The sequence below is a fragment of the Pristis pectinata genome, chromosome 10, assembly GCF_009764475.1.
Source record: "Pristis pectinata isolate sPriPec2 chromosome 10, sPriPec2.1.pri, whole genome shotgun sequence".
Lineage (NCBI taxonomy): Eukaryota > Metazoa > Chordata > Chondrichthyes > Rhinopristiformes > Pristidae > Pristis > Pristis pectinata.
The window spans coordinates 73,449,945-73,475,487 of NC_067414.1; the positions used below are offsets into that span (position 1 = coordinate 73,449,945).

The 25,543-nt window shown below is 39.4% G+C and overlaps 1 protein-coding gene across 2 annotated transcripts in view; it reads right to left on the reverse strand.

Annotated features, from left to right (window-relative positions):
- mboat2b (membrane bound O-acyltransferase domain containing 2b) overlaps window positions 1–25,543 on the reverse strand; it is a 124,060-nt gene that overhangs the window by 19,939 nt on the left and 78,578 nt on the right. For both annotated transcript variants that reach the window (XM_052024532.1, XM_052024533.1), the window contains exons 6-9: window positions 15,269–15,323; window positions 5,437–5,620; window positions 2,788–2,980; window positions 21–124 (exon numbers count right to left, since the gene is read on the reverse strand). In XM_052024532.1, the coding sequence (XP_051880492.1) occupies window positions 21–124; window positions 2,788–2,980; window positions 5,437–5,620; window positions 15,269–15,323 (536 nt within the window). The remainder of the gene's footprint in view (window positions 1–20; window positions 125–2,787; window positions 2,981–5,436; window positions 5,621–15,268; window positions 15,324–25,543) is intronic.

Sequence of the window (25,543 nt, forward strand, 5' to 3'; positions counted from 1 at the left end):
AGTGAAAGAAAAATTCTCACCTCAATGTTGACAATATTTAAATTTGAAATCAAGTCCCAACGTGCATTGCCTTTCTCATCATAACCATTGAAGCCAAATCCTGCAGCATTGTGGATAGCATCAGCTATTCAAAATAAAATTTAATGGTACAATGATAAATCTTTTAAAAACATGAATACCGTTATTAGGTTTTCTTCATTATTTACTCATGAATATCCACAACTACAATAAAATATAATTCCCTAAATCAGTTTTATAAATGCATTATGAAACAAAAGAGCTTGTCATTGACTTTAGGAAGTGGGGCGGTGAACCCACTCCTGTTTACATCAAAGGTGCTGATGTGGAGATGGTTAAGAGCTTCATGTTCCAGAGGTATAAGCATCACCAAGAGCTTGTCCTGGTCCAACCACGTAGATGCCATAGCCAGGAAAGCTGACCAGCACCCCTACTTCCTCAGGGGGCTAAGGAAATTTGGCATATTCCCATTGACCATCACAAATTTTTATTGATGCACCATAGAAACATCCTATCTGGATGCATCACGGCTTAGTATGGCAACTGCTCTGCCCTAAACCACAAGGAACTGCAGAAAGTTGTGATCACAGTTTAGTCATTCACAAAAACCAGCCTCTCCTCCATGGACTCTGTCTACACTTCTCAATGGCTTGGTAAAGCAGCTAACATAATCAAGGACCCTTCCAACACCAGTCATTCTCTCTTCTCCCCTCTCCTGTCAGGCAGAAGATGCAAAAGCCTGAAAGCATGTACCAGCAGGCTCAAGGACAGCTTCTATCCCACTCTTATAAGACTATTGAATGGACCTCTTGTACAATAAGATGGACTCTTGACCTCATGATCCACCTTGTCACAGCCTTGCACCTTATTGTCTGCCTGCAATGTACTCTCTGTAACTGTAACACTATAATCTCCTTTCTCATGGAGTCACACAGCACAGAAACAAGGTCATTTGGCCCAACTCGTCTGTACCAACCAAGTCTAAGCTAGTCCCATAACTCTCTCAGCCTTTCCTACCCATGTACCTGTCCAAATCTCTTTTAAATATTGTTATTGTACCTACCTCAACCATTTCCTCTGTCAGCTTGTTCCGTAATATGTACCACCCTCTGTGTGATAAAATTGCCCCTCAAGTTAGTATTAATTCCTTCCCCTCTCACCTTAAACCTATGTCCTCTACTTCTCGATTCCCCAACCCTGGGTAAAAGACTTTTCCTTGTACTACCTCAATGTACTGATGTGATAAAATGATCTGTATGGATGGCATGCAAAAAGTTTTTCCACTGTACCTTGGTACATGTGACAATAATAAACCAATTACCAGGTGTAAATACCAAAAGTGAATACCAAGAGACAATTGGTGTTGACCTCCCAAGCAGATATCAGGACTTAAAACACAAACTAAGCTCAATATTTGATAACTACAGCTCCCAACATGCTGTTGCATATGATCTACCATAAGAAAATTTTCTAAGGATGGTTCAGAAATGAAGACAAAAGCAAACAACATGCTGAATATACCAAAGACTCCCCCACGTATGCCCTGAACCCACATTTTTCTCCAGCTTCTGCTCCATCTCTGTCCAGGCCACTTCTGAGTTCATATTGCCCATTAAACTCAGAACCTTTTCCCTCAAGTTTGTACCCATCTAAAGTGCTGATGATTAAGCTTCCCAAGTCCCTGCTACCGTTCTATCCCCTCAGGTACTGATCTCACCCCTTTCAAAACAATCATAACTCTTCAATAAAAAAAATCTGACTTCTACACCCCTGCAAAATACTCCTTCACACTTCAGTTTCCCAGATCCATGCTTGGATTTTCAGGCTCCTGCTCTTCACAGCACCAAAATGGCACTAATCAAACCCAAATCATATCCACTGCAACTCTAAAAAGGAAACTCATCCATCTCACTTCTTGAGGTAATCTCACTGAAACGTACAAAATCCTTAAGATTTTGCAGGGTTGAGGTTTCCCCTGGCTGTGGAGTATAGAACCAAGGTGTCACAGTCACAGTCCCAAGATAATACTTTGGCCAAGACAGAAATAAGGAGATAGCGATAATAATAGTAAAATCTTGGACCACATAAGCAACTGAAATTTGTGGTGGAAAATGCTGGTTGAAAGACAAGGTGTGGAGTATGGTGCTGTAAGGAAACAAATAAAATATGGGGAGGGGCACAAGAGAAACGATAAATGCACCCCCACAGGCATGCAGGATAATGCATTAACTTTACTGGCACTAGATTTCCTGATAAATTTACAGCTGTTTCATCATTATTGAGATTACTAATGCATATCAAATCCTGGGGACAACAGTAGCAGCATAAGAGATCAAATAGGTTTATTTTTTTAAAAAAGCAAGTAAAAGTACCAGGGCAGGAATTAGCAAATGCTCATGATATTTCCACACTACTTTTTTCTCTCCCAATCTTGGAATAGGGTGCCACTTTGATTTATTTTAAGATATGCATTTCAATCACAGTTCAGCTTTAAAGGAAACAGCTTCCTTATTCACTCATCACAACTGATATCAATGTTAAATTTACTGATTATATATTAATTCATATCATGAAAAATATAAAGCGAGTCCAATTTGTGTTTTGAACCACTTGAGGTCATCATTGCATTCTTTGATAAATGAAAACATCCACTAACATGCAATTCTAAGCCATTCCACGAGTAGAATCTTTAAAAAATGCAGTCCCAAATATTTAAAATACTCAGAAGTCAATGCTTCTGTGTTAGTCAAAAAGTATTTGAATACTCACCAAGACTCCAAGCAAAATAGTATTTTGGCCGGGCAGCCATTAATGAAAAATAAAGGTAGAATACTCGGCTAGCTAAGCTTGCTGTATTCACAAAAGTTTCATCAATATTGTATGCCACTGGGAACATAGTTGTGACCGTCAGGTGAAAAGTCAAAGAAATCCCACAGACAAGGAGTTTACACAGTACAGCTGGCTGAAAAGAAAACAGAAGGAAGTTAAACATTAAAATATTATGAAACTAAAATAGCAAATACCTTAGGTTTTCAGATTTTTTTTTCCCCATGTCACTTCTGGTTCATTTCATTAATCTGTGACTCAGAATCAGATTTTTATCATTGACAGGTGATGTGAAATTTGTTCTTTTGCAGCAGCAGTACAGTGCAAAGACATAAAAATCTATAAATTACAAAAATAAATAAATATTGCACACAAAAAAAAAGGAATAATGAGGTAGTGTTCATGGGTTCTTGGATCATTCAGATATCTGATGGTGGAGGGGAAGAAATCGTTCCCGAATCGTTGAGTTTGGGTCTTCAGGCTCTTGTACCTTCTCCCTGATGGAAGTAATGAGAAGAGGGCATGTCCCGGGTGGTGAGGGTCCTCAATGATGGATGCTGCCTTCTTGAGGCACCGCCCCTTGAAAATGTCCTCGATGGTGGGGAGGGTTGCGCCCGTGATGGAGCTGGCTGAGTCTATAACCCTCTGCAGCCTCTTGCAATCCTGTGCATTGGAGCCTCCATACCAGGCAGTGACACACTCAGTCAGGATGCTCTCTACCATACATCTATAGAAATTTGTAAGAGCCTTTGGTGACATACTAAACCTTCTCAAAATCTTAATGAAGTAGAGCCACTGGCATGCCTTCTTCGCAATTACATTGATGTATTAGGCCCAGGATAGATCCTCTGAGATGTTGACGCCCAGGAACTTGAAGCCACTCACCCTTTCCACTGCTGACCCCTCAATGAGGACTGGTGTGTGTTCTCCCGACTTCCCCTTCCCCCTTCCTGAAGTCCACAATCAGTTCCTTAGTATTGCTGACGTTGAGTGCAAGGTTGTTGTTGCGACACCATTCAACCAGCCGATCTATTTCACTCCTGTACGCCTCTTCATCACCATCTGTGATTCTACCAACAACAGTGGTGTCATTGGTGAATTTATAGATGGGTTTGAGCTGTGCTTAGCCACACAGCCATGGGTGCAGTCTCCTTGTTCTTAACCTCTCCACCAACAGGAAGAGTTACTCTATATGCACTCTGCCTATACTCATTATGATTTTAAACACCTCTATTAGTACCCTTCACAATCCTCTATTCTGCTGAGAACAATCTCAGCTTTTCCAGTTTGTCCATATAAACAGATCCTCAGATGTAGAATCAATTTAGTAAATTTCTTTAGCATCCTCTCCAAAGCCTTCACGCCTTTTCTAATGTGTGGTGCCCAGAACAAGATACAATACTCCAGTTGTTGCCCAAACAATGTTTTACTGAAGTTCAGCATGACTTTCTTGGCCTTGTACTCCATGGCTCTCTTTATAAAGGTCAGGATCCCATATGTTATTTTTTAACCATTTATGATACTTAAGTCTATTATATAGCAGCTTATCAAAAACCTTTTTGAAGTCTACATCAACCCCTCTGTTATTTCATCACAAAATTCTATATATATAGTTGAGTACTAGTTACTTTTAAAAAAATCTATGCAAGCTTTCTCTGATTGATTCACAGTTGTTCAAGTGACTGTTAGTTCTGTTGGTGATTATTGTTTCTAGAAACTTTCCTCACAGCTGAGGTTAAACTGACAAGTCTGTAGTTATTGGGTTTATCCCTCCAAATGTGGTCTTTTCCATCACCCTGCCATCTGCTCAAAATAATGTTTCCATTCCCTTCTGAAACTTCTGCAGTTATTTTCTTAGGTGTCAGTATGCTATGGTCTGCTTGTAGATTATTATTACAGTTCAGAGACAACCTAGGCAGATCACATCCATATAATGTCAAGACAATAACTTCTACCCTACATAGCAGCAGCTAAAATTTCATGTCATTTCGATTTCCTTTGTGATCCAAAAACAATTAAATAAATTTGCTTAGAAGTTGAATTTGATCTCCAATGTTTCCCATGCCTTTAAATTCAAGCACTAATTATTCTATTATCTGTTGGCCATGCAAAGATCAATTTTGTCAGTCCTTAGATGTTTGAAATGATGACAGATTGTTCAATTAGCTCAGATTTAAAATGTCTGGCAATTTAAATTCCAAATTATCTCTGATCGACAATTCAATCTAATTCAGGCCCACTTCTTGATGACTTAAAATTTGTGTCAAACTTTCCGTTCAGAAGGTTGCCAATAATAGCAGCAAGACAAATTGGCATGATGACAGAAATCCTAACATGCAAAAACAGGGCACAATGTGGAACAGTACTTATCTGCAACTTTTAACATGGTATCATGGCATGCCATTTCCTAAAGCATTGTTAACCATATTGTTGCATCTGGAGGATATCAACTGAAGAATTAAGTTGGACCAAATTATATTCTGTGATATACAGTATAATAAGCAAAATTAAATATCAAATTGATTTAATAGTTTCCTCTGTTTCAAAATAGCTTGTCCAGGTTTAAGCAAGATTGCCATTTAAAATTCTCACCACAGGTGAAGGTTCTGCATGATCACATCGTTCATCTCTTTTTCCATTTACTACAGTACACTTCATGTGCAACGTTCTGCCTTCCATGAAAGCAATGTAGTCTTTGTATGTGTACAAGGGCCCAGCTAGGATACCCATGAAATTACAGTTGTAGCTTAAGTATTCCAATAGACTTGGCATGGTCCTGAAAGTCAAATCACAAAAAAGATTAATTGCAGCAAGCACACACCTGTCATCATTTGCAATACTTCTAACAACTTTGGAATAAGGTGGTTTAATATTTTTCTGTGGCTATAGATTAATAAAAAACTGTTCCCAAAATAAAAATGTGAGTGGAAAGAAGTAAATATCTGAAGAAAAACATTCTGTTTAAGAATTGCAGTACAAAATGTATAAAGAATGCAAGGCCCCCACTACCATATTTCTGTAAAATGTTAGAATTTTTTAAAATGATAATTTCAATGCCAATCTCCTTGTGCCACATGAAGTGAGCTATACGATTCAAGGACAGGCAAACTAAAATAATCAGGGACAGGTAAACTGGCAGGATTTATTTAAAGGCCAAGTGATAATTGTTCCTGCACTGAAACAACATTAAACAAAGAATTACAGGAGCTTGTAATAAAGTTAATACAATAACCAAGGGGAAGAAATGTGCATAGACTGGACAAATCAAGTTGGCAAGTGTAGTCCAGATTCATGTTCATGAAATTCATTCAAGTCAGTTCCCTAGAACAACATGTATTTCAACTAACCAATGTGTCTTCAGTACTTAGACAGGATTAATTACTGACCTTATGGTAAAGGATCCTTTGGGAGAGAGTGCCATTTTGATAGAATTTGACATTAAGTTCTCTAGTGATATTGAGCCCTACACTTAAAGCCAAATACCTTGGTATGAAGGCAAGCTATCCTTAGTGTGTGGGAAATTATATTAAAAAGTAGCACAATGTTTGAGCTATGATAAACATTTGGAGAAATATTTGAAAATTCTCAATGTTGTACCCTATTGAGAAATAAATGCTCCATGGCAAAACAAAAAAGTTTTCTGTCTGTGGCTTGCCAAGAAGGACAGTGTAAGATAAAAAGTTCATAGTGCTGCAAAGAATAATAATAAGCCCAAGGACTGGGAAGATTTAATGGGGAAAAAAAGCAAATGAGTCAATAAAACAGGAGAAGATTAAATGAGAAAACCAGAAGGAAATAATTTTTTTCAAAATCTTCCATGTATATTAAAAACAGTAATGAAGTCGGTAGTGGATGCTTTAAAGACTGTTATAAGAGAAATTTTGTAGGGAGAAGAAAGAAACAGCTATTTTAAGCAGTATTTTATAAACTGTAGGTCTGAGTAAAGAACAAAGAAAACATTCCAGAAACAAGTAGAAATAAAGGGATTAAAAAGAGCAAGCAATTTTTGTTAACGAAGTACACAAGAAACAAGTCTCTTGGATCTGAATGTCTACATCCCAATGTTCTAAAAGATGGCAGAGACATTGGAGAGATTGGTTGCAATATACCAAAATGACTCAGATTTTAGAATGATTCTTGTGGGGTTGCACATATTTTCCAATCCACATTTCAGAAAGGTGTTAGAAAGAAAACAGGGAGCTGTTTGACAGTCAACAAATTTTTGAAAGGGAAATCACTTTTACAAATTTATCAGAGATTTACTTGTGGATGTGGAATTATAAACATACTAAAATTTCTCATGTTTTTACTAAATTGATAAAAGATAACAAAAAATACACATTAACATGTATTTCATTATATACACAGTGTCATAACAACAACCTTTCCCTTAATGTCAGCAAAACAAAAGAGCTGGTCATTGACTTCAGGAAGGGGAGTGATGCACACGCTCTTGACTACATCAACAGTGCGGAGGTCTAGAGGTTTGAGAGCTTCAAGTTCCTAGGAGTGAACATCACCAATAGCGTGTCCTGGTCCAACAATGTCAATGCCATGGCCAAGAAAGCTCACCAGCACCTCTACTTCCTCCTCTGGAGGCTAAAGAAATTTGGCATGTCCCCTTTGATACTCACCAACTTTTACCTATGCACTATAGAAAGCATCCTATCCGGATGCATCACAGCTTGGTATGGCAGCTGCTCTGCCCGGGACTGCAAGAAGCTGCAGAGAATTGTGGACACAACTCAGCACATCACAGAAACGAGCCTCCCTTCCATGGATTCTGACTACCTTCTCACTGCCTCTAAAGCAGCCAGCATAATCAAAGACCCCACCCACCCCAAACATTCTCTCTTCTCCCTTGTCCCATCAGGCAGAAGATACAGGAGCCTGAAAGCACGAACCACCAGGCTCAAGGACAGCTTCTATCCTGCTGCTATAAGATTATTGAACGGTTCCTAGTACTCTAACATGGACTCTTGACCTCACAATCTACCTCATTATGACCTTGCACCTTATTGCCTGCCTGCACTGCACTCTCTCTGTAACTGTGACACTTTACTCTGCATTCTCCATTGTTTTACCTTGTACTACCTCAATGCACTGTGTAACGAATTGATCTGTATGAACAGTATGCAAGACATACTGTACCTTGATACAAGTGACAATAATAAACCAATTCCAATAATATAAAGTGTACAATGCAATACAATTGTGCAAAATTTAAAGGTAAATTCATATTGCAATGGGCTTAATTACTATTTCTCCAGCGGAACTGCAAAATAACATACAGTATTCTACTTCATTTGGCATACAAAGCCTAGGGAGTGGTAGGAAAGAAATTAAATGGTTCAGGCCACAGTGAAATTTTAGTAATTAGCAAAATCTGATACTCAGCAGCTGATTTTATCTCAAATCCACCATACCAAACTACTTATGTTCTCGACACATTACTTCAGCTAAATTCATTTTATTACTTGAAAACGTCATCTCAAACCAACAATTTCCCACTGTGCACATTACTAAATTGCCAGTATGAAAGTCTGCAGCTCTATTTTTTTTTGGAATATACTTGGCCTTCAAAAATAAAGAAAAATGATCTATACATTATTGACTTCCTCCTTTCCCACTGTATGACACTCGGATTCATTGTGTGTTATCACTAAAATATTGTTTGCCAGAGTCCCTAAACAGAAAATCATTAATTCCCTTATGCATTTGTTGTCATAAAAACCAAACTCTTTAAATGGAGGCACAATCCTTTATAATAACAATTCCTCTTTATTAATGAATCATTCATGAATAACATACTGGACATTGGTCTGATTTTTCCTCCTTTCAGGACTGCCACATTGTGCTAAGATCATCTCATTTCTGGATCTACCCCGCCTACCACAATCTTCACTCTCCACAGCGTTTTCAATCCACTCTCAACCCCTACTCTCTTCCTCCCTCCCAGCCTGCTCTAATAATTATAATTCCAAATCATTAGATAGCTGTCAGCTGTTATCGTTATATTCTCTTCCTGGAAAGGGAAATTGAAAACTAAGCTGCCTAAATATGCAGTCCAGTGAAATTCAACCAGGAAGATCACCAGAAGAAGAAACAGTAGTCGAGCAACAAAGGCACCTGCTGCTGCTTTTCATCAAAAATTCATGATTCTCCTGCTCAATACCAACTCAGCTTTAAGAAATTCACAATCAACATCAAAGCACAGACCTACGTGGATTATTTGGACCGAACCCAACATAACTCTTTTTTGAGGTTTCCACAAAATAAAAAGCCTATATCTGAAATAAATTTCGAATAGATCGAGTAGCTGGTCAATAATACCTGAATCTTCTGCTGCAGAAATTAAATTCAGATTAAACTCCAGGAAGCAGGTAGATCTATTTAGTCAATAGAGTTGGGCCTACTAATATGGGTCAGATGTAGGTTTTTTTTTTGCAGGGGTGGGGTTTGCTGAATGAATTTCCTTCCAAGTGAATGTGTCACATAATGTTATTTTTAATATCCATACAGTAAGTGATCAGAACTACTTTCCAAGTTTAGCATCAACTTTAAAACTAGTTCTGCTAATTCACTGCAATAAGCATACTCAAAAATATACTAAACTAATCTGAGTAGCCACATAGCTACTTCATAGCTATCTTCAAGTTTACAGCCCCAACTTCTAAACTAAGGAACTTAAATCTGATTCCCTTCAGTTTATTGGTTCAATGGTTCACAATATTAATGAAAGCTGAATGTATTTCACCAGCAATTCTCAATTCAGCCCTACAACCATTATTCTCATCAATCAAGACACAAGCAATGCCTCGTATTCCACTTGGGTAGCCTACGAGCCAATGGTGCGAACATTAAGTTTTCCCAATTTCAGGTGCCCACCCCCCCCTCCATTTTCCTTTCCCACTCCCACAGGTCTACTCAGGTTCTCTCTCTACCTTTGTTCACCTTTTCCATCCCTTTCCTCCCCTCTCGTTACCAAGACTCATTGCTCTCCCCCACCTGGTTCCATCTGCCCACTGCCCCTCCTTTGTCTGGTTCTGCCCATCACCAATCGTCCTAGCCCTCCCTCTCACTTCTGTATACTGTCTTATGTTCCCTCCACACTCTTGGTCCTGATGCAGAGTCTCAACCCAAAACATCGACCATCTCTCTGCCTCTACAGATATGTGCTGCGTTCTTGCACCAGTTTTTATCTGCTTTCAATGAAATTTATTTAAATTCAGGGATGATCAAGAGGCCAGAATACAGGCATCTCAGTTACAGTGCTTGTACAGATTACCAGGATATGTAGGGATTTGAAAACACAAGTGAAAATTTTCAAAATCAAAGTGATGCTTGAACAGACATCAACATAGGTCAATAAGCGCACAGGTGACGGCTGAACAGGGTTTAATGTGAATCAGGAAACAGGCACCCAGGCTTTTGAAGACCTAGTTTATAGAGATGAGGAATGTGGGAAGACAGCCGGTCATGTATTGGAATTGTCAAATCGAGGGGAAAAAGGCTTCTGCAGGAGATGAGCTGAAGCAAGACGAAAGTTCGATGATGTTATGAAGGTGGAAATAGGCTGTCCTAGTGATGGCATAAATCTGTGATTTGAAGTTAATCTCAGAGTCAAATACTGCATCAAGATAGCAGTCTGGTTCAGTTTTAGACAACTGGCAGAGAGAAAGATGGAGTTGATGACCATAGAACAATACAGCACAATACAGGCCCTTCAGCCCACCATGTTGTGCCGCCCTTCAAACCACACCTATGACTATCTAACCCCTTCCTCCCACATATCCCTCTAACTTAAATTCCTCCATATGCTTATCTAACAATCTCTTGAACTTGTCCAATGTATCAGCCTCTACCACCACCCAAGGCAGCGCATTCCATGCACCAACCACTCTCTGGGTGAAAAACCTCCCTCTGACATCATCCTTGAACTTCCCACCCAATATCTTACAGCCATGTCCTCTTGTTTTGAGCATTGGCGCCCTGGGAAAGAGGCGCTGGCTGTCCACTCTATCTATTCCTCTCAATATTTTGTATACCGCTATCATGTCTCCCCTCATCCTCCTTCTCTCTAATGAGAACAGCCCTAGCTCCTTTAATCTCTCCCCATAATCCATACTCTTCAATCCAGGCAGCATCCTGGTAAATCTCCTCTGCACCCTTTCCAATGCCTCCACATCCTTCCTATAATGAGGCGACCAGAACTGGACACAGTACTCCAAGTGTGGCCTAACCAGAGGTTTGTAAAGCTGCATCATCACTTTGCGGCTCTTAAACTCAATCCCCCGATTTATGAAAGCTAACATCCCATAAGCTTTCTTAACTACCCTATCCACCTGCGAGGCAACTTTCAGTGATCTGTGGATGTGAACCCCCAGATCCCTCTGCTCCTCTACACTGTCCATTTACCTTGTACTCCGCCTTGGAGTTTGTCCTTCCAAAGTGTACCACCTCACACTTCTCTGGATTGAACTCCATCTGCCACTTGTCAGCCCAGCTCTGCATCCTATCAATATTCCCCTGCAAGCTTCTACAGCCCTCCACACTATCCACAACACCACCGATCTTTGTGTCATCTGCAAACTTGCTAACCCTCCCTTCCACCCCCTCATCTAAGTCATTAATAAATATCACAAAAAGCAGAGGTCCCAGAACCGATCCCTATGAGACACGACTAGTCACAGCCCTCCAATCTGAATGCACTCCTTCCACCACAACCCTCTGCTTTCCACAGGCAAACCAATTCTGAATCCACACGGCCAAGCTTCCCCGGATCCCTTGGCCTCTGACCTTCTGAAGAAGCCTACCATGCGGAACCTTGTCAAATGCCTTACTAAAATCTATGTAGACCATATCTACTGCACTACCCTCATCAATCTTCCTGGTCACCTCCTCAAAGAACCCTGTCAGGCTTGTGAGGCAAGATCTTCCCTTCACAAAACCATGCTGGCTGTCCCTAATCAGTCCATGTTTCTCCAAGTGCTTATAGATCCTATCTCTTAGAATTCTTTCCAACAGCTTACCCACCACATACGTAAGGCTCACTGGTCTGTAATTCCCTGGACTATCCCTACTACCTTTTTTGAATAAAGGGAGAACACTCGCCACCCTCCAATCCTCCGGTACCATCCCCGTGGACAACGAGGACTCAAAGATCCTAACCAATGGTTCAGCAATCTCTTCCCTCGCCTCACGAAGCAGCCTGGGGATTATTCCGTCAGGCCCCGGGGACTTCTCTGTCCTAATATTTTCTAACAACTCCATCACATCCTCCCTCTTAATATCTACATACTCCAGAACATTACCTTCACCTACACTGTTCTCAGCATCATCAAGACCCCTCTCCTTGGTTAATACTGAAGAGAAGTATTCATTGAGAACCTCACCCACTTCCACAGCTTCCAGGAACATCCTCCCACCTTTGTCTTTAATCGGACCTACCTTTACCCTAGCCATCCTTCTGCTCTTTACGTATGAGAAAAAAGCCTTGGGATTCTCCTTAACCCTGCTCACCAAAGCCTTTTCATGTCCCCTTCTCGCTCTCCCCAGCCCTTTCTTAAGCTCCTTCCTTGCCACTCTATATTACTCACGAGCCCTGTCAGATCCTTGCTGCTTACACCTTATGTATGCTACCCTCTTCTTCCTAACTAGTTGTTCCACCTCTCTCGTCACCCATGGTTCCTTCACCCTACCATTCCTTCTCTGCCTCACCGGGACAAATTTATCCCCAACATCCTGCAAAAGATCCCTGAACATCGACCACATCTCCATAGTACATTTCCCTTCAAAAATGTCACCCCAATTTACCCTCCCAAGTTCTTGCCTTATAGCCTCATAATTCGCCTTCCCCCAACTAAATATCTTCCCGTCCTCTTTGCTCCTATCCCTGTCCATGACAATTCTAAAGGTTATGGAGCAATGGCCACTGCCCCCCAAATGCTCACCAACCGATAGATCTGTCACCTGACTCGGTTCATTACCTAAAACTAGATCTAATATGGCATTCCCTCTAGTCGGCCTGTCAACATGCTGCGTCAGGAATCCATCCTGGACACACTTAACGAACTGCGCCCCGTCTAAACCCTTGGCACTAAGTAGGTGCCAATCAATATTTGGATAGTTGAAGTCTCCCATTATAATAACCCTGTCATTTTCACATCTCTCCAAAAACTGCCTCCCAATCTGCTCCTCAGTATCCCCCTGCTACCAGGGGGCTTATAGAATTACTCCCAGAAGGGTAACTGCCCCTTTCTTATTCCTAACTTCCACCCATATTGACTCTGGAGAGGATCCTTCTACATTATCTACCCTTTCTGCAGCTGTAACTGTGTCCCGGACCAGTATCGCCACCTCTCCTCCTCTTCTCCCCCTGCTCCCTATCCCTTTTAAAACACTGAAAACCAGGAATATTGAATATCCATTCCTGCCCCGATGTCAGCCATGTCTCTGTAATAGCCACAATATCATAGTCCCATGTACTTATCCAAGCTCTCAGTTCATCTCCCCTATTCCTGATGCTTTTCGCATTCAAGTACATGCACTTCAGCCCATCCACCTTACTACTTTTATAGCCTGTACTCTGCCTTTCCATCCTCAAAGCCTCTCTACCCGTCAGATCTGACTTTTCCCCATCCCCTTCTTCCTCTGACCTACTCCTTTGGTTCCCTTCCCCCTCGCAATCTAGTTTAAACCTTCCTGAATGACTAGAGGACAGAGTCTGTGATGTGGACATTGGTTGTCTTTACATCTACTCAAAGGAAATTCTTGCTCATCCTGCACTGGTTATTGAACAATCAGTGCCACAATTTAGAGACATTGTAAGAGTCAAGAGAGGTGATGATGAGGAAAGCTAGAGGCGTCAGTGTACAGGGCATTATGCTTTTGGATTAGGTTACTAAGAGACAGATTGATAAATAGGTTGTGATCAAGGATAGTATGGTAATATTTCATTCATTACCCTGGCAACAAACAGATAAATAAGGTAAACAAATGTGTGTGGTCCCATACTAAATGGCAGCATTCATGACATATGGTGTAATTAACCATGCTACTTACATCCCAAAGACAAATGGGTGTGCAAGAACAACAGCTTGGCTTCAAATGCTACTCCAGAAATCTGTTCAAAAATTATTCTTTTACTTTAATCAATGGTTGCTACTTTGGATTTTTGGCGATAACTTACAATGTTATTATAATTACAGATGGTCTTAAACAAAAAGTGAGTGATCCATGAATAGAGGATTAGGGGACAGGAATACAGATCTGCTTGCAGAACTAATGCGATCCCTAACCAACATGGGAAAAGTAAATATTTTAACTAACTTACCATAATGTATAACTTGAGATAACTCTGCTTCATATTCCAGCAAATTTAAATAGTTGCTCCCAAATTGTTTTTCTTTAAACAGAAAGGAATCAGGAACTATTGGGGAAAGGTCTATTGAGAATTGATATTGTTGGCTTTAGATTCTTGTATGGCATATCACAAATTAAATGCTACAAATCTCACTTTCAATAACCTGAATGCTTTGAGTTTGTCAAGAAAGTTCTTAAATAAGTTTTCAAAGTGAACACCTGACAATATTTCTATTTTTAAATTCTCTCGAAGTTTTTGGCATGCGATTTTCACTTAATTCCCAATTGGTCATTAACAATTCCAGCTATGAACTGATCAACACTGAGCATGAAAGTTGAAGTTTCATGTGTTTGCTTATCTCATTGACGAGTGATAAAATGAAAGAGATACAGCAAACTGGCACTAAAGTACAATTCCAATGGAAAAAAACAAATCCTACTGCCCAGTAGGTTGTAAATATGGGGGAAATGAGAGAAGGGAAAAAATGCTACAGAAACACAAATACTGTGGTATTGTTTTTACACTGCTGAGAGAGCATTAACTATTTTCACAGTGAAGCAAACTTATTTGTATAGTTAAGACTCAGTGAAACAGAACACTAAACACTTGCCTCCCACTGTCAGTTCTCCACAGCTGACTCAACTCCGTCCTTTCTGCAATAATTGAAGAAAATCATAGATTTGACCTGCAGCAGTGGTAGGGCAGTGAGCATTAAAGGGTGGATTTTCATCCCCTATGTGACTGATCAATTGTAAATTTCAAAAGCTGCCAAGATACCTTTAGGAAGCATAAGCAAACAAGGTCAGCTGGCCTAGCTTTAACATGGTAGACTATTGACTACGTAACACCAATGTTCTGCTCCTTCCACAACTTAATTCTTCACTGATTCACAGGGCCCCACTTCAGAACATACAGGTCAAATATAACATTTAGCACTGTAATACATAATTTTCTTAGCTGTTGCAAAAGCTGGTAATTGAATTACAATAGCATACATCTTTATAAATGAAATCAACCTTGGTTGCCAAACATGGAAGTATTTGCAAACTAGCAACTTACCGGACAGCTAAGGATTTTTGTGCTGGAGTCAGATGGTCTTCTTTACGTGCCATACCTAAAACAAATATATACATATATATGCACACATGTATAGATAGATAGATACACACACAAAACACGCAAAGCTATACATTACAGGCCATCCGCGGGTAACGAACGGGTTCAGTTTTTACAGACGTCCTTAAGTCGATTTTGTCCACAAGTTGAAAAATTCACAAAATAAAATCACTCAATATGGTAAACGTACCTCCACAGTATTGTAATGAATGGCATCAAAAGCACAAAAGACTGATGAGAAAGAACAATTACTAGAAATGGAGAGAGAGAAGAAACTAGTTCTGTAGTTCGTAGGAACAAACATATGCACATACGTCAGACTTTCGAATTTAAGAATATTATGAGAACTTGTTTGTACAGTATGTAGGGGGTGTCGATAAGTTGGTGTTTGTAACCCGGGGATGACCTGTGCTAGGACTTGTGAACATCATAACTCCTGTTATTGGCATATTTATCCCTTAACTTTCATGGCTATGAAAGTCCGAAGCAGACATTGTCCCAGAATTTCCTAGATCATGGTAACACTAAAGTTATGTTGACAACTATATGGGTTTCTATTCATTTTACCAGCCAAATTTCTGCAAATAGCATCAGCATACTCAAGAACATAAAATTCCAAATGTCAAGCAAGCATAAATTAGCACAAACTTGAGGGCTTCTTTACATCCCTTTGTTATGTTGATCTTATTAAAACTAGAATTTGAAACTATCAAATATACTTTATCCAGGTTGAACAGAGCAGAGCAGAGGCAAGTTTCTGCTTTGGTTAAAAAGAAATCAAGAAATTAGGCCCAATTTAGCTTGTTTACAGAATACAGTTTGTCTTTCCCTAAAGAAATCAGGAATTTGTGTTGAAATTTTTTTTCTTTAAAATACACCTAAAAAAGTATATCACAAAAATAAACATGTTTAAACACATTTTAAATCCATCATTTGTGAATCATCTGAATTTTAAAATCACTGAAAATGACAATGAAATAGAAAACCAATCACTAGTTTCATTGTTTTCCTTACAAACTAAATCTGTGAAAACTTTTAAAATGTGCTGGTACATATACAAGGGTAAATTTGAAGCTGTTTACTGAATGCCACAATTCAGCAAAACTTGTTTCCTTCGTTATTTTATTCTGAGGCCATTGCCAATATTTTGATCTGGAACACACCAAAGAGCTTCCAAGATAGATTTTGAAATCCAATACGTCTAGGCTGTATTTGTATATGATGCCATCTTGAAACCTACATATGGAGCTGCCAACCAAAGGATCACTGTAGGGATGATTGCCATGAATTGCCAGAGAGCATTCACAAAGGAGACTGCAAAGCATTTTAATAGATTGTACTTGATCCAACACCTCTCTCAACAATAACTAGTTGACAATGAGTAAACAAGTCATTGCTGAGGGGATGTCTCAGGAAGGCAACATCCATCATCATGACACCCACCACCTGGGCCATGCTCTCTTCTTGATGCTGCCATCAAGCAGGAGGTACAGGAACCTGAAGACACACACCTCAAGGTTCAATGATAGCTTCTTCTCCACTGTCATCAGGTTCTTGAACCGACCTGAAAAACCCTAATACTACCTTGGACTATATTTCTTTTTCTCTCTCACAACTTGCACGAGTGTGGTCATGTTCATTTTGCCATGAAAGGTATGTACAATTTAAGTTAACATAAACTTAATTGAACATATGTTTGTCATGTTTGTAATGTACTATGCTGCTACTGCAAAAGACTAATTGTCATGGCACTTACACCTTGTGTATGTATGCCTGTGACAATTACCTTGAACTCTTTCTGTTCAAGTGCTGTTGGATGTTGGACAAAGGTCACACAGGCCTCCTTACAAATAAATAGTCTATCAACACCTACTCTGGAAATTCTCAGACAACTTCCAATTTAAAAAAGTAATATGCTGATCTACCTCATAAAGTCACCTGGAGAATGAGAGTGCTTAATCATGGACATTTTGCTGGAGGTAATCTTGGTCTGTAGAAGGAATGAAAGGATGATACATAGCCAAGCAGATCAGCACTAGCTCCTACAGGAGAGGGGAACATGAAAGAGGAGGGACAGGTAGCTCCTTCCCCAGCATCTTCAGGCTTAGGACACGCTCTTTTCAGGTTGGCAGTTTGTGTCTGCTGGGGTAATACAGAGATCTGTGCTTGGGTCCCAACGATTCACAATCTATATCAATAATTGGCCAAGGGAATCAAATGTAACATTTAAAAGTTTGCTTACAACAAAATCTAAATGAGAATGAGTAGTGATGAGGATGGAAAGATGCTTCAAAAGGAAACATACAAGCTGGTTGAGTAGGCTCAGCAGGTGGAGAACAATGTGGGAAAAATACAAGATTAACCACTTCAGGAGAGAAAAAAAAACAGAAAAATTCAGAGAATTTTATAATGCTAAGAGGGTGGAAATTGTTAATGGTTGAAAGGTTCCTGAATGACCTTCTGCACATGTCACTGCATGCAGCAGGCTTTTAAGAAGGCAAGCTGTCTGATGGTCTTTATTGCACGTGGATTTGGGTATGAGTGCAAGGTATCTCAGACAGTATCATTGATTTTAGCAGAGAAGTAGTGCAGGTTTTGGCAAACGATGATGCTATGGTGTAAATACTTTGACATAACCCCTGTTATAAATGAATACCAAACTTAAATTATTTATTTTGTTAGTAGGAACACGAATGTTAGCCAGAAACTCCTACACTAATGGAGGCATCTCTGGACAATTTCTTATTCCATTTTTTATAACCAGCCTGGGACAAAAAAGGCCTGACACTGAAGTAGCCATATGGAAATGGACCATGAAGAAGAGAAAACAAAGTATGTACAAAGGATACATACCAGAAGGAAGACAGTTAAATGACTCAGTCACATTTCCATACAGGTCATGTGTTTAGGAAAACATACTTAGTTTTTGAAACCAAATGAACTTAAAGGTGGTATTAACAGTTTTATGAAAATTATAGTTATTTCAATAATTATGCAAATGTTTTGGTGACAAAGCATTCTCAATAAGAAATGAATTTTTACAGTGCAAGGTGTCTCAGCATGAGTACAGGATTTAATCATTTTAATTTTCAGAGCTTATTATTCTCTCAGTATGTTAAACTTTTGTACACCAGTCCTTGCTTGGACAATTCCCAGTAAAATTTTGCATTGGGGTATTGGAAGTGAATCTGGTCTCACTAAAAAGCTACAGATGGTATTTACTCAAGAACACAAGAAAATTTCAGAGATTCTCTACCCTCAGAGTACCCCTTATTTTGTAGCATGTCCTCCTGTTCATGACTCTCCCATTAGTGGAGACATCTCAACATTTACCCTGTTGAGTCCCCTTTGGATCCAATATTTTTGATGAAGATCACCTTCATCCTTCTAAACTCCAAGGAATACAAACCCAAACCGTCCAGCCTCTCTTGATGGGACAACCACCTCGTCCCAGGAATTAGCCTGGTGAATCGCCTTTGGACTGCCTTGGCCTGGTGAACCTCCTTTATAAAGCACATTTCAGGAACCGACACCACTTCAATGACAGAGAATTTAATATGTCTGATAAGATATGTGGCTCACAAGATGGATTTTGAGAAGGTAGAGGAAGAAGTGGAAGAGCAAAATTTGGGGAGATAGTTCCTGAAGGTCAGGCAATAGAAGCCAATGGCTTTGACACAGGCATCAGAGGGGGATAAAAGTTATATTCATAAGTTGCATTCGTAAAGCAATTTTAACACTGCATCAAGGTACTTCACAATAACATCAATAAAAACATCACCAATCCAGAGGAGGAGACATCAGGACGTACAAAGAGAAATTTTTCTCAGTGGTTGGTTGAAATACACATCTTAAAAAGGTGTCTGAGCTTTAGGGTGGCAATTCCAGAGGTTTCATCCAAGCCAGCAGAAAAGCACTGCGACTAACAGTGAATGCATACTGCCAGAGTTAGCGGGCATGCAGAAATATCAAAGGTTTGTAGGGGTGGAGGACATGAGAAGTAGGAAGGGCAAGACCATAAAACCGGTTTAAAACAAGGAAAAGAATTTTCAAACCGACAGACCAGTGCCATCGAGGTTATCCACTTCAGTAGGAGAAATAGAAAGGTAGTGCATTATTTAAAAGGAGTACAATTGGAAAGTAATGAAGTACAACAACACTTGGCTGTTTTTGTACAACAGTCACTGAAAACAAAGATGAAGCAAACAGTTAAGAAGGGAGATGGTACATTGGCCTTCATTGGAAGAGGATATGGACATGGTAGCAAGGATGTCTTGCTACAAATAATAAAGCCGAATGACACTGTACTAGGGGTAGTTCCTGCAGTTTTATTTTTGTTTACAGACTTTTATTTCAAGTGAGTTGGAGTGTAAAAGGGAAATCTTGCTACAGCTGTACAAGGCATGAGTGAAAGCACGTCTAGAGTACTGTTTCGATCCCCTCATTTAAGATGTATTATCATTGGAGGCAGTTCACAGAAGGTTCACTAAGTTCAGTCGCCAGGTAAGACTTATGAGGAATAGTTGAACAGGTTGGGTGTGTATTATTGGAGTTGAGAAGGAGGAGAAATAAATACTTCCAACATTTTCTGTTTTATTTCAGATTTCCAGCACCTGTAGTTTTTTGATTTTCAAAGTAGACATCTCTCTTCTTTCTCTCTTCAACACCCCAGTCACAAATTATATCTTTGCAATCTCATTAGCCTTCTATATCCTTCCCTACAACCTGAAAACTGTTTAATTCTGATGGTTCACTGGGTTCTGCAACTGACTTTGAGCCAGAAGGCATGGCCCTTCTCCCAGAATTTAAGCACAATCAGCTGACTGGAGCTGGATTTGGCTGTCTGAATTGACTGCCTGCCTGCTGGGCTGAATACAGATGGCCAAGCAATCTGACCTCACCCCCACAATCTGACCAGGCATAGCATGGCCTCAGCAGCAAGTAGTCCTCGGGCATCCTACAATAAATCCTGTCCCACCTCACCCTCAGGGCACCCTGACAGGTTTATACAGGAGACAAAGTCTTTCAAAACTTGTAAAGGCACAGATGTTTATAACCTAGTAAAATTGTATTCAATAATTAATTATTTAAAAAATAAACACATTAAAATGAAGAAATAATTAAAAGAATCCCACAGCAGGGCAAACGTACACCCCTCCCAGCAGCATTTACGCAAAGAGAAACAGTTAATGTTTCAAGTCCGTGACCCTTCATCAGAATGGGGAGAAAGAGAAAAAGAAGATAATTTTCAGCAGCAGAGAACGTGTGGGCAGGATGGGCAGAACAAAGGGAATATCTCCGATAGGGTAAAACCAAATGATTTAGTGCAGCAGTCAAGTAGCAGATTATGCTTCTTTGTCTGTATAATATGTTGCTAATAGTTGGGCTATGGGACAGGAATTGAATGCATCAATAGAGAGCTACTGCATGCCACATTCAAGGCCAAATGGGAGATTAGAGATCTAATGCACATTTAATCCATTGTTCAGTATAGGAGATCATTCTGTTGGCAAGACTTGTTTTAATCTACAGCCTGCATTTATCAGCTGTTTTTAATCATTCAGAAACCAAATAAAACCATTGCTCAGATGGCAGCAACCTGATAGTTAGCCATTAACACCAGAATGGAGGGAAGAGGTAAATCTTACGAAAAGTTAAACAAGGATGGGAGCAGTTATGATCCCCGGATGAAAACAACTCCTCAACCCACTCTGGAAAAATCCAGAGATAGTCAGAACTTGGCTAAACTATGCAAATTTTTGAATTAATAATTTTAGCATTCCACATAAAACAGTTTCCTTTCCATCAAATTTTAAAGATTTAGAACATCAATGTATTATCTTAACTGATTACTGATGAGAAAGATAAAAAAGGAGCTGTCTGTGTACTGTTTGGGGAACATTGTTGTACTTTTATACCAAATAACACCAGCCCAGAGGGATCCTTTGCTAAGGCGATGAATAAACTGAAAAATTTGAGGAAAGAGGTTAAACAGAATGCAGGGTTTGGACATCAGTTTTTTTGATTGGCTGGAAAGTAAGTTAGGTGGTTGGGGAGCCTGGTTAACCAAAATTGCAATGGTTGTGGGTATGGCATTGCCTATGTCTACACTTATGTTGCGTTGCTTCCTTCCACTCTTTAAGTCATTTCTAGTGCGCGCCACAGTGAAACAGTTTCCGATACTTCGGGCAATGGCTGAGTTGAACACCCCGGAGAAGGAAGTTGCAACAACATACCTCTATGATCTGACTCAGGGAGATGCGCCGAATGGTGATGATAATGCTGCGGACGAAAATTATGTTTGTGTTGGGAATAGGCTGTGAGGGCCTCAGGGTCTTTATCCCCGTCTCCGTTACGGAGGGATGGGTTTTTGGCCCTCTGGCCCAGGAAATAGAGAGTGAACCCATAGGGCTCGTGCACGAAAAGTACATTATACCTGTTTTTGGGACGATTGACTTTAGCATCTAAATGCCGTGCCCTTTTGAATTCTCTCTCTATGTGAGACCGTTAGGTCTCAAAGGGGGGAATATATAGAATATATAGAAAGTAGAGGCTATACTTTTTTTTATTCATAGTCTGCTCTATGTTTAAGATGGCTGCTGATCTCCTTAAGATGGCCGCTGGGCCTCCTTCTTCTTCAGCTCGAGCGCGGGAAACTCTTAGTGCAGGAAACATATAGCTAATTAAAGAAATAGTTATCCCATTCCTAGGAAGACATTGTTGATCTATTGTGTAGCTAATGGTTGTTATGGCTAGTGCGACTAATGATTTCATAGCAGTTCTGTAGCTGATAGTTTTCATAACTGATAAGCCAGGTGCAAGCGAGTCTTAGAACTCATAAGTAATAGAGACACATTGTAATGTTTTATAACTGTTAGCCTTGTAGTTAATAAGCCCAGTATTGTTTCATAACTGATAGTTCTGTACCCTAGTACCAGTACTCCCAATGCCCATAAATAATTGGGGCACTCTGTGATTGAGTCAGGAAATGACTGTGGCGAAAGACAAATGGTTGTGAGCTGGGAGACAACTGTGAAAGGAGGCAAATGGTGAAGGATGAAACTGTGAAGATAAGAGAGAACATGATGGATTGTAACAATGTAACTGAGCTAAGAGAAAAGGTCTAAAAAAACGCCCGCGAGCTTTGCTCGGGGGCAGTCAGAGAGAGCAGTAGTCAGAGGGTGACTGGTAACTGACTGTCTGGCTGTCACAACTTTTTTTTGCAAATAAAAGTTTAACTTCTTGAGGAATCCTCTGCTTCTCCTGGTCATCTATTTATTGCGGGTAACCACGACATTATCAGCAGTCCAAAGTAATAAAAATAAACACAACCATTTATCATTTCCAAAATCACACAATGTCAAACATCTAAATGAAACACTGTTTATGAACAACTTTCGATAAAAAGATTCTTTCTATGATAAGATTTTACGGCACAGAAGCTGTCCATTGGCCTATTGTGTTCATGTATATACAGTATTTGGGTTACTCTTATTTTGCAGTTTCAAGTGCTCATCAGGTACCATTCAAATGCTATGATGTTTTCTGCCTCCGCCACACTTTTAGGCAGCGAGGTCCAAACCCTCATTACTCTTTTCTCAAATCCCCCCTAATCCATCCATTGATTAAATTGGTGTCCCCTGGTTATCAACATATCTGCCACAGTTAATGGCCTTTCTATTAACCCTATATTTGGCAAATATGTGCAAAGCATTTTTAAAAGCAATTGAAGATATATTATACCACAGCTCCATACTCTAGCACAGACATTGTTTTGTAAGTCCTTAAAATTTCAATGGATATAAAGCACTCAATCCAAAAATCTCAAAGGGTCATGACAACCGAGAAGTTTTGAAGATATGCAAATAACAGTAGTGCAAGATCAATTAGTATCCTCCACAAATAATGATACACAGGTTTTTAAAATTAAAAACAAAATCACTGGCATTTTAACTGAATCAAAATTCTTAAATGCATTAGAAAATGACAGGACAAATCCAAATTTATAAAAAACATAAATGTTCTCTTTGCAGAGAGATGAACAACTATTAGGGATTACTTTTTAAAAAATAAATGTCAAGAGTAGAAAAGGTGTCAGATCATGCATTTCCTGCAAAAGTTAGAGACTTGCAGTGGTTTTTAAAACAGCAAATTAAAATTTACAAATGACCATTTTTGCTTTGAATATTGATTTTAGTCTTAAAACATGTAACATGAATACAATGGCTCAAAATCCGACTGACACAAAAGCCTTTACTTTAATTAGAAGCTTCATTAGCAAAATATGTTATCAACAGATATTGTTAGTTGTAAGTGGAAGAGGAGTATCATCCAGATATTGTAAAAAGCACAGGTAAATAAACAAGGCGGCTGCACAAACTTCATTCTCTTTCCTAGAATGGTAGGCACATCATGTTAAAAAAAAAGGAACTGGGGGTTAATTTTATCTGGAAATTTATCAAATAATTGTACAGTTGATTTAACAGAAAATTGTTCATGTAACCTATGCCACCCAAAATTACAATTTTTTGCTAATTTTCTGTTACTTACCTCCAGTTTAGCAGAATATGCATGCAACATTGCCAGCAGTGAAATGAATGTCAGTCGTGCAAGCTTCAGTGTCCAATTAATGCAGCATACTTTTTGCAAAAGTGCCAGAGAATGTTTCTATTGCGAATATAATTGAAGCAGCTTCATTTGCCAGTCATATTTTTGGCTATCTTTTGAGCTGAAGGAAATCATGCACCATTCCATTCTCTGGCATGCATCAACAACCAGCATGTCATGCATGCATATTAAAGATACAGCATATGCTACATAAATACAGCCAATGTTTAATCTAAGAGCACAAATTTGTATCCCATCATGACAGTTACCACATTTTTCAGAACTATTCCAAAAGGTTCAGAGAGAGATATTTGACTTTCTGTGGGCCTATATCGAAAACTACAGAAATAAGAAGGCACGTTATCACCCAAAATTATGTAATTATGTATAATTTTAAAGTTATGTTTAGTTCATGAAATATTAACTCTTTCATACAAGGAAAATTGCCTTGTGGGGTACAAATCATTTTTCAAGATGATCGTCTTCTGAAGTATGGACCAGCTGAGGAAGCCAAATGATGACAGTTACCAAAGTATACCCCTTAACTTATTTTGACTTTAAGTCACAACATCCAGTCACAGCTTCTCTGTGTAAATACCATTCACATGACTGGAAACCTTCACACTATGAAGCAAATTGCATATTTTTTGCCTTAAGTCATAGATCCAAGTGACTAAAGCCAGGGGGTTGTTTTAGAATATGCAAGAGAAGCTGTTCAAAATGAGAAATTGTTACGAAGACAGGCAAATTTCCTTTCCTTACTGGCTTATCCTAAAGTTTAGGCTCTTCAATTCTCTTCAGAAGTCAAAACTTTCATTTGTTTTAGACACCACCATAAACAATTTTCAGTGATTAAACAATCAAGAAAGATTTAAGAAAGAAAGATACTACATGGTCATTCTGGAGGTTGGGGCAAGTAGCATTTATAGCCCAGATTCAATAATGCTGAAGTTGATGAGAAAATAGGGACACAAGAGACTGCAAATGCTGGAATCTGCAGCAACAGACTGGAATCTGGAGCATTCCTTAGTGCCCTACCATTACCAGAATGTTGCTGGAAAACGAAGCAACAAGTGGATCCAGGCAAGGGACATCAACCCCACCCTCATATCGCCTGGATCCACTTATCACCTGCCAGCTCATGCTCCACCCCTTCCCTCCACCTTTTTGTACTGGCCATCTCCCCTATCTTTTCGTCCAGATGAAGGATCTCAACCCAAAACATTGGCTGCCCATTTTCCTCTATTGATACTGCCCAACCTGCTGAGTTCCTCCAGCATCTTGTTCAATTAGAAAATAGTCTCCTAGTTGTCATACATTGTACTAAGTTTAGGGTCTGAACCTATTTCTCAACAAAATTCACGAATCAAAACTTGTTCCACCATGACCTGAATTTTAAATCACAATAAACATTTTGGAGCCAAATGAATAAAAGATCAGTAATTTCTCAAGAGGGGTGAAATTCAAGGACTGAGGTGAGCTTAAAAGCGCAATGCCCACACCAGATGCATTTAAATATTAGGTTGATTAATAAAGCTAAAAGCCAATTCAAAATTCAGCATATAGAAATATAATTTATTTAGTTTCCAAGCAATGATAAAGTAACTCTTC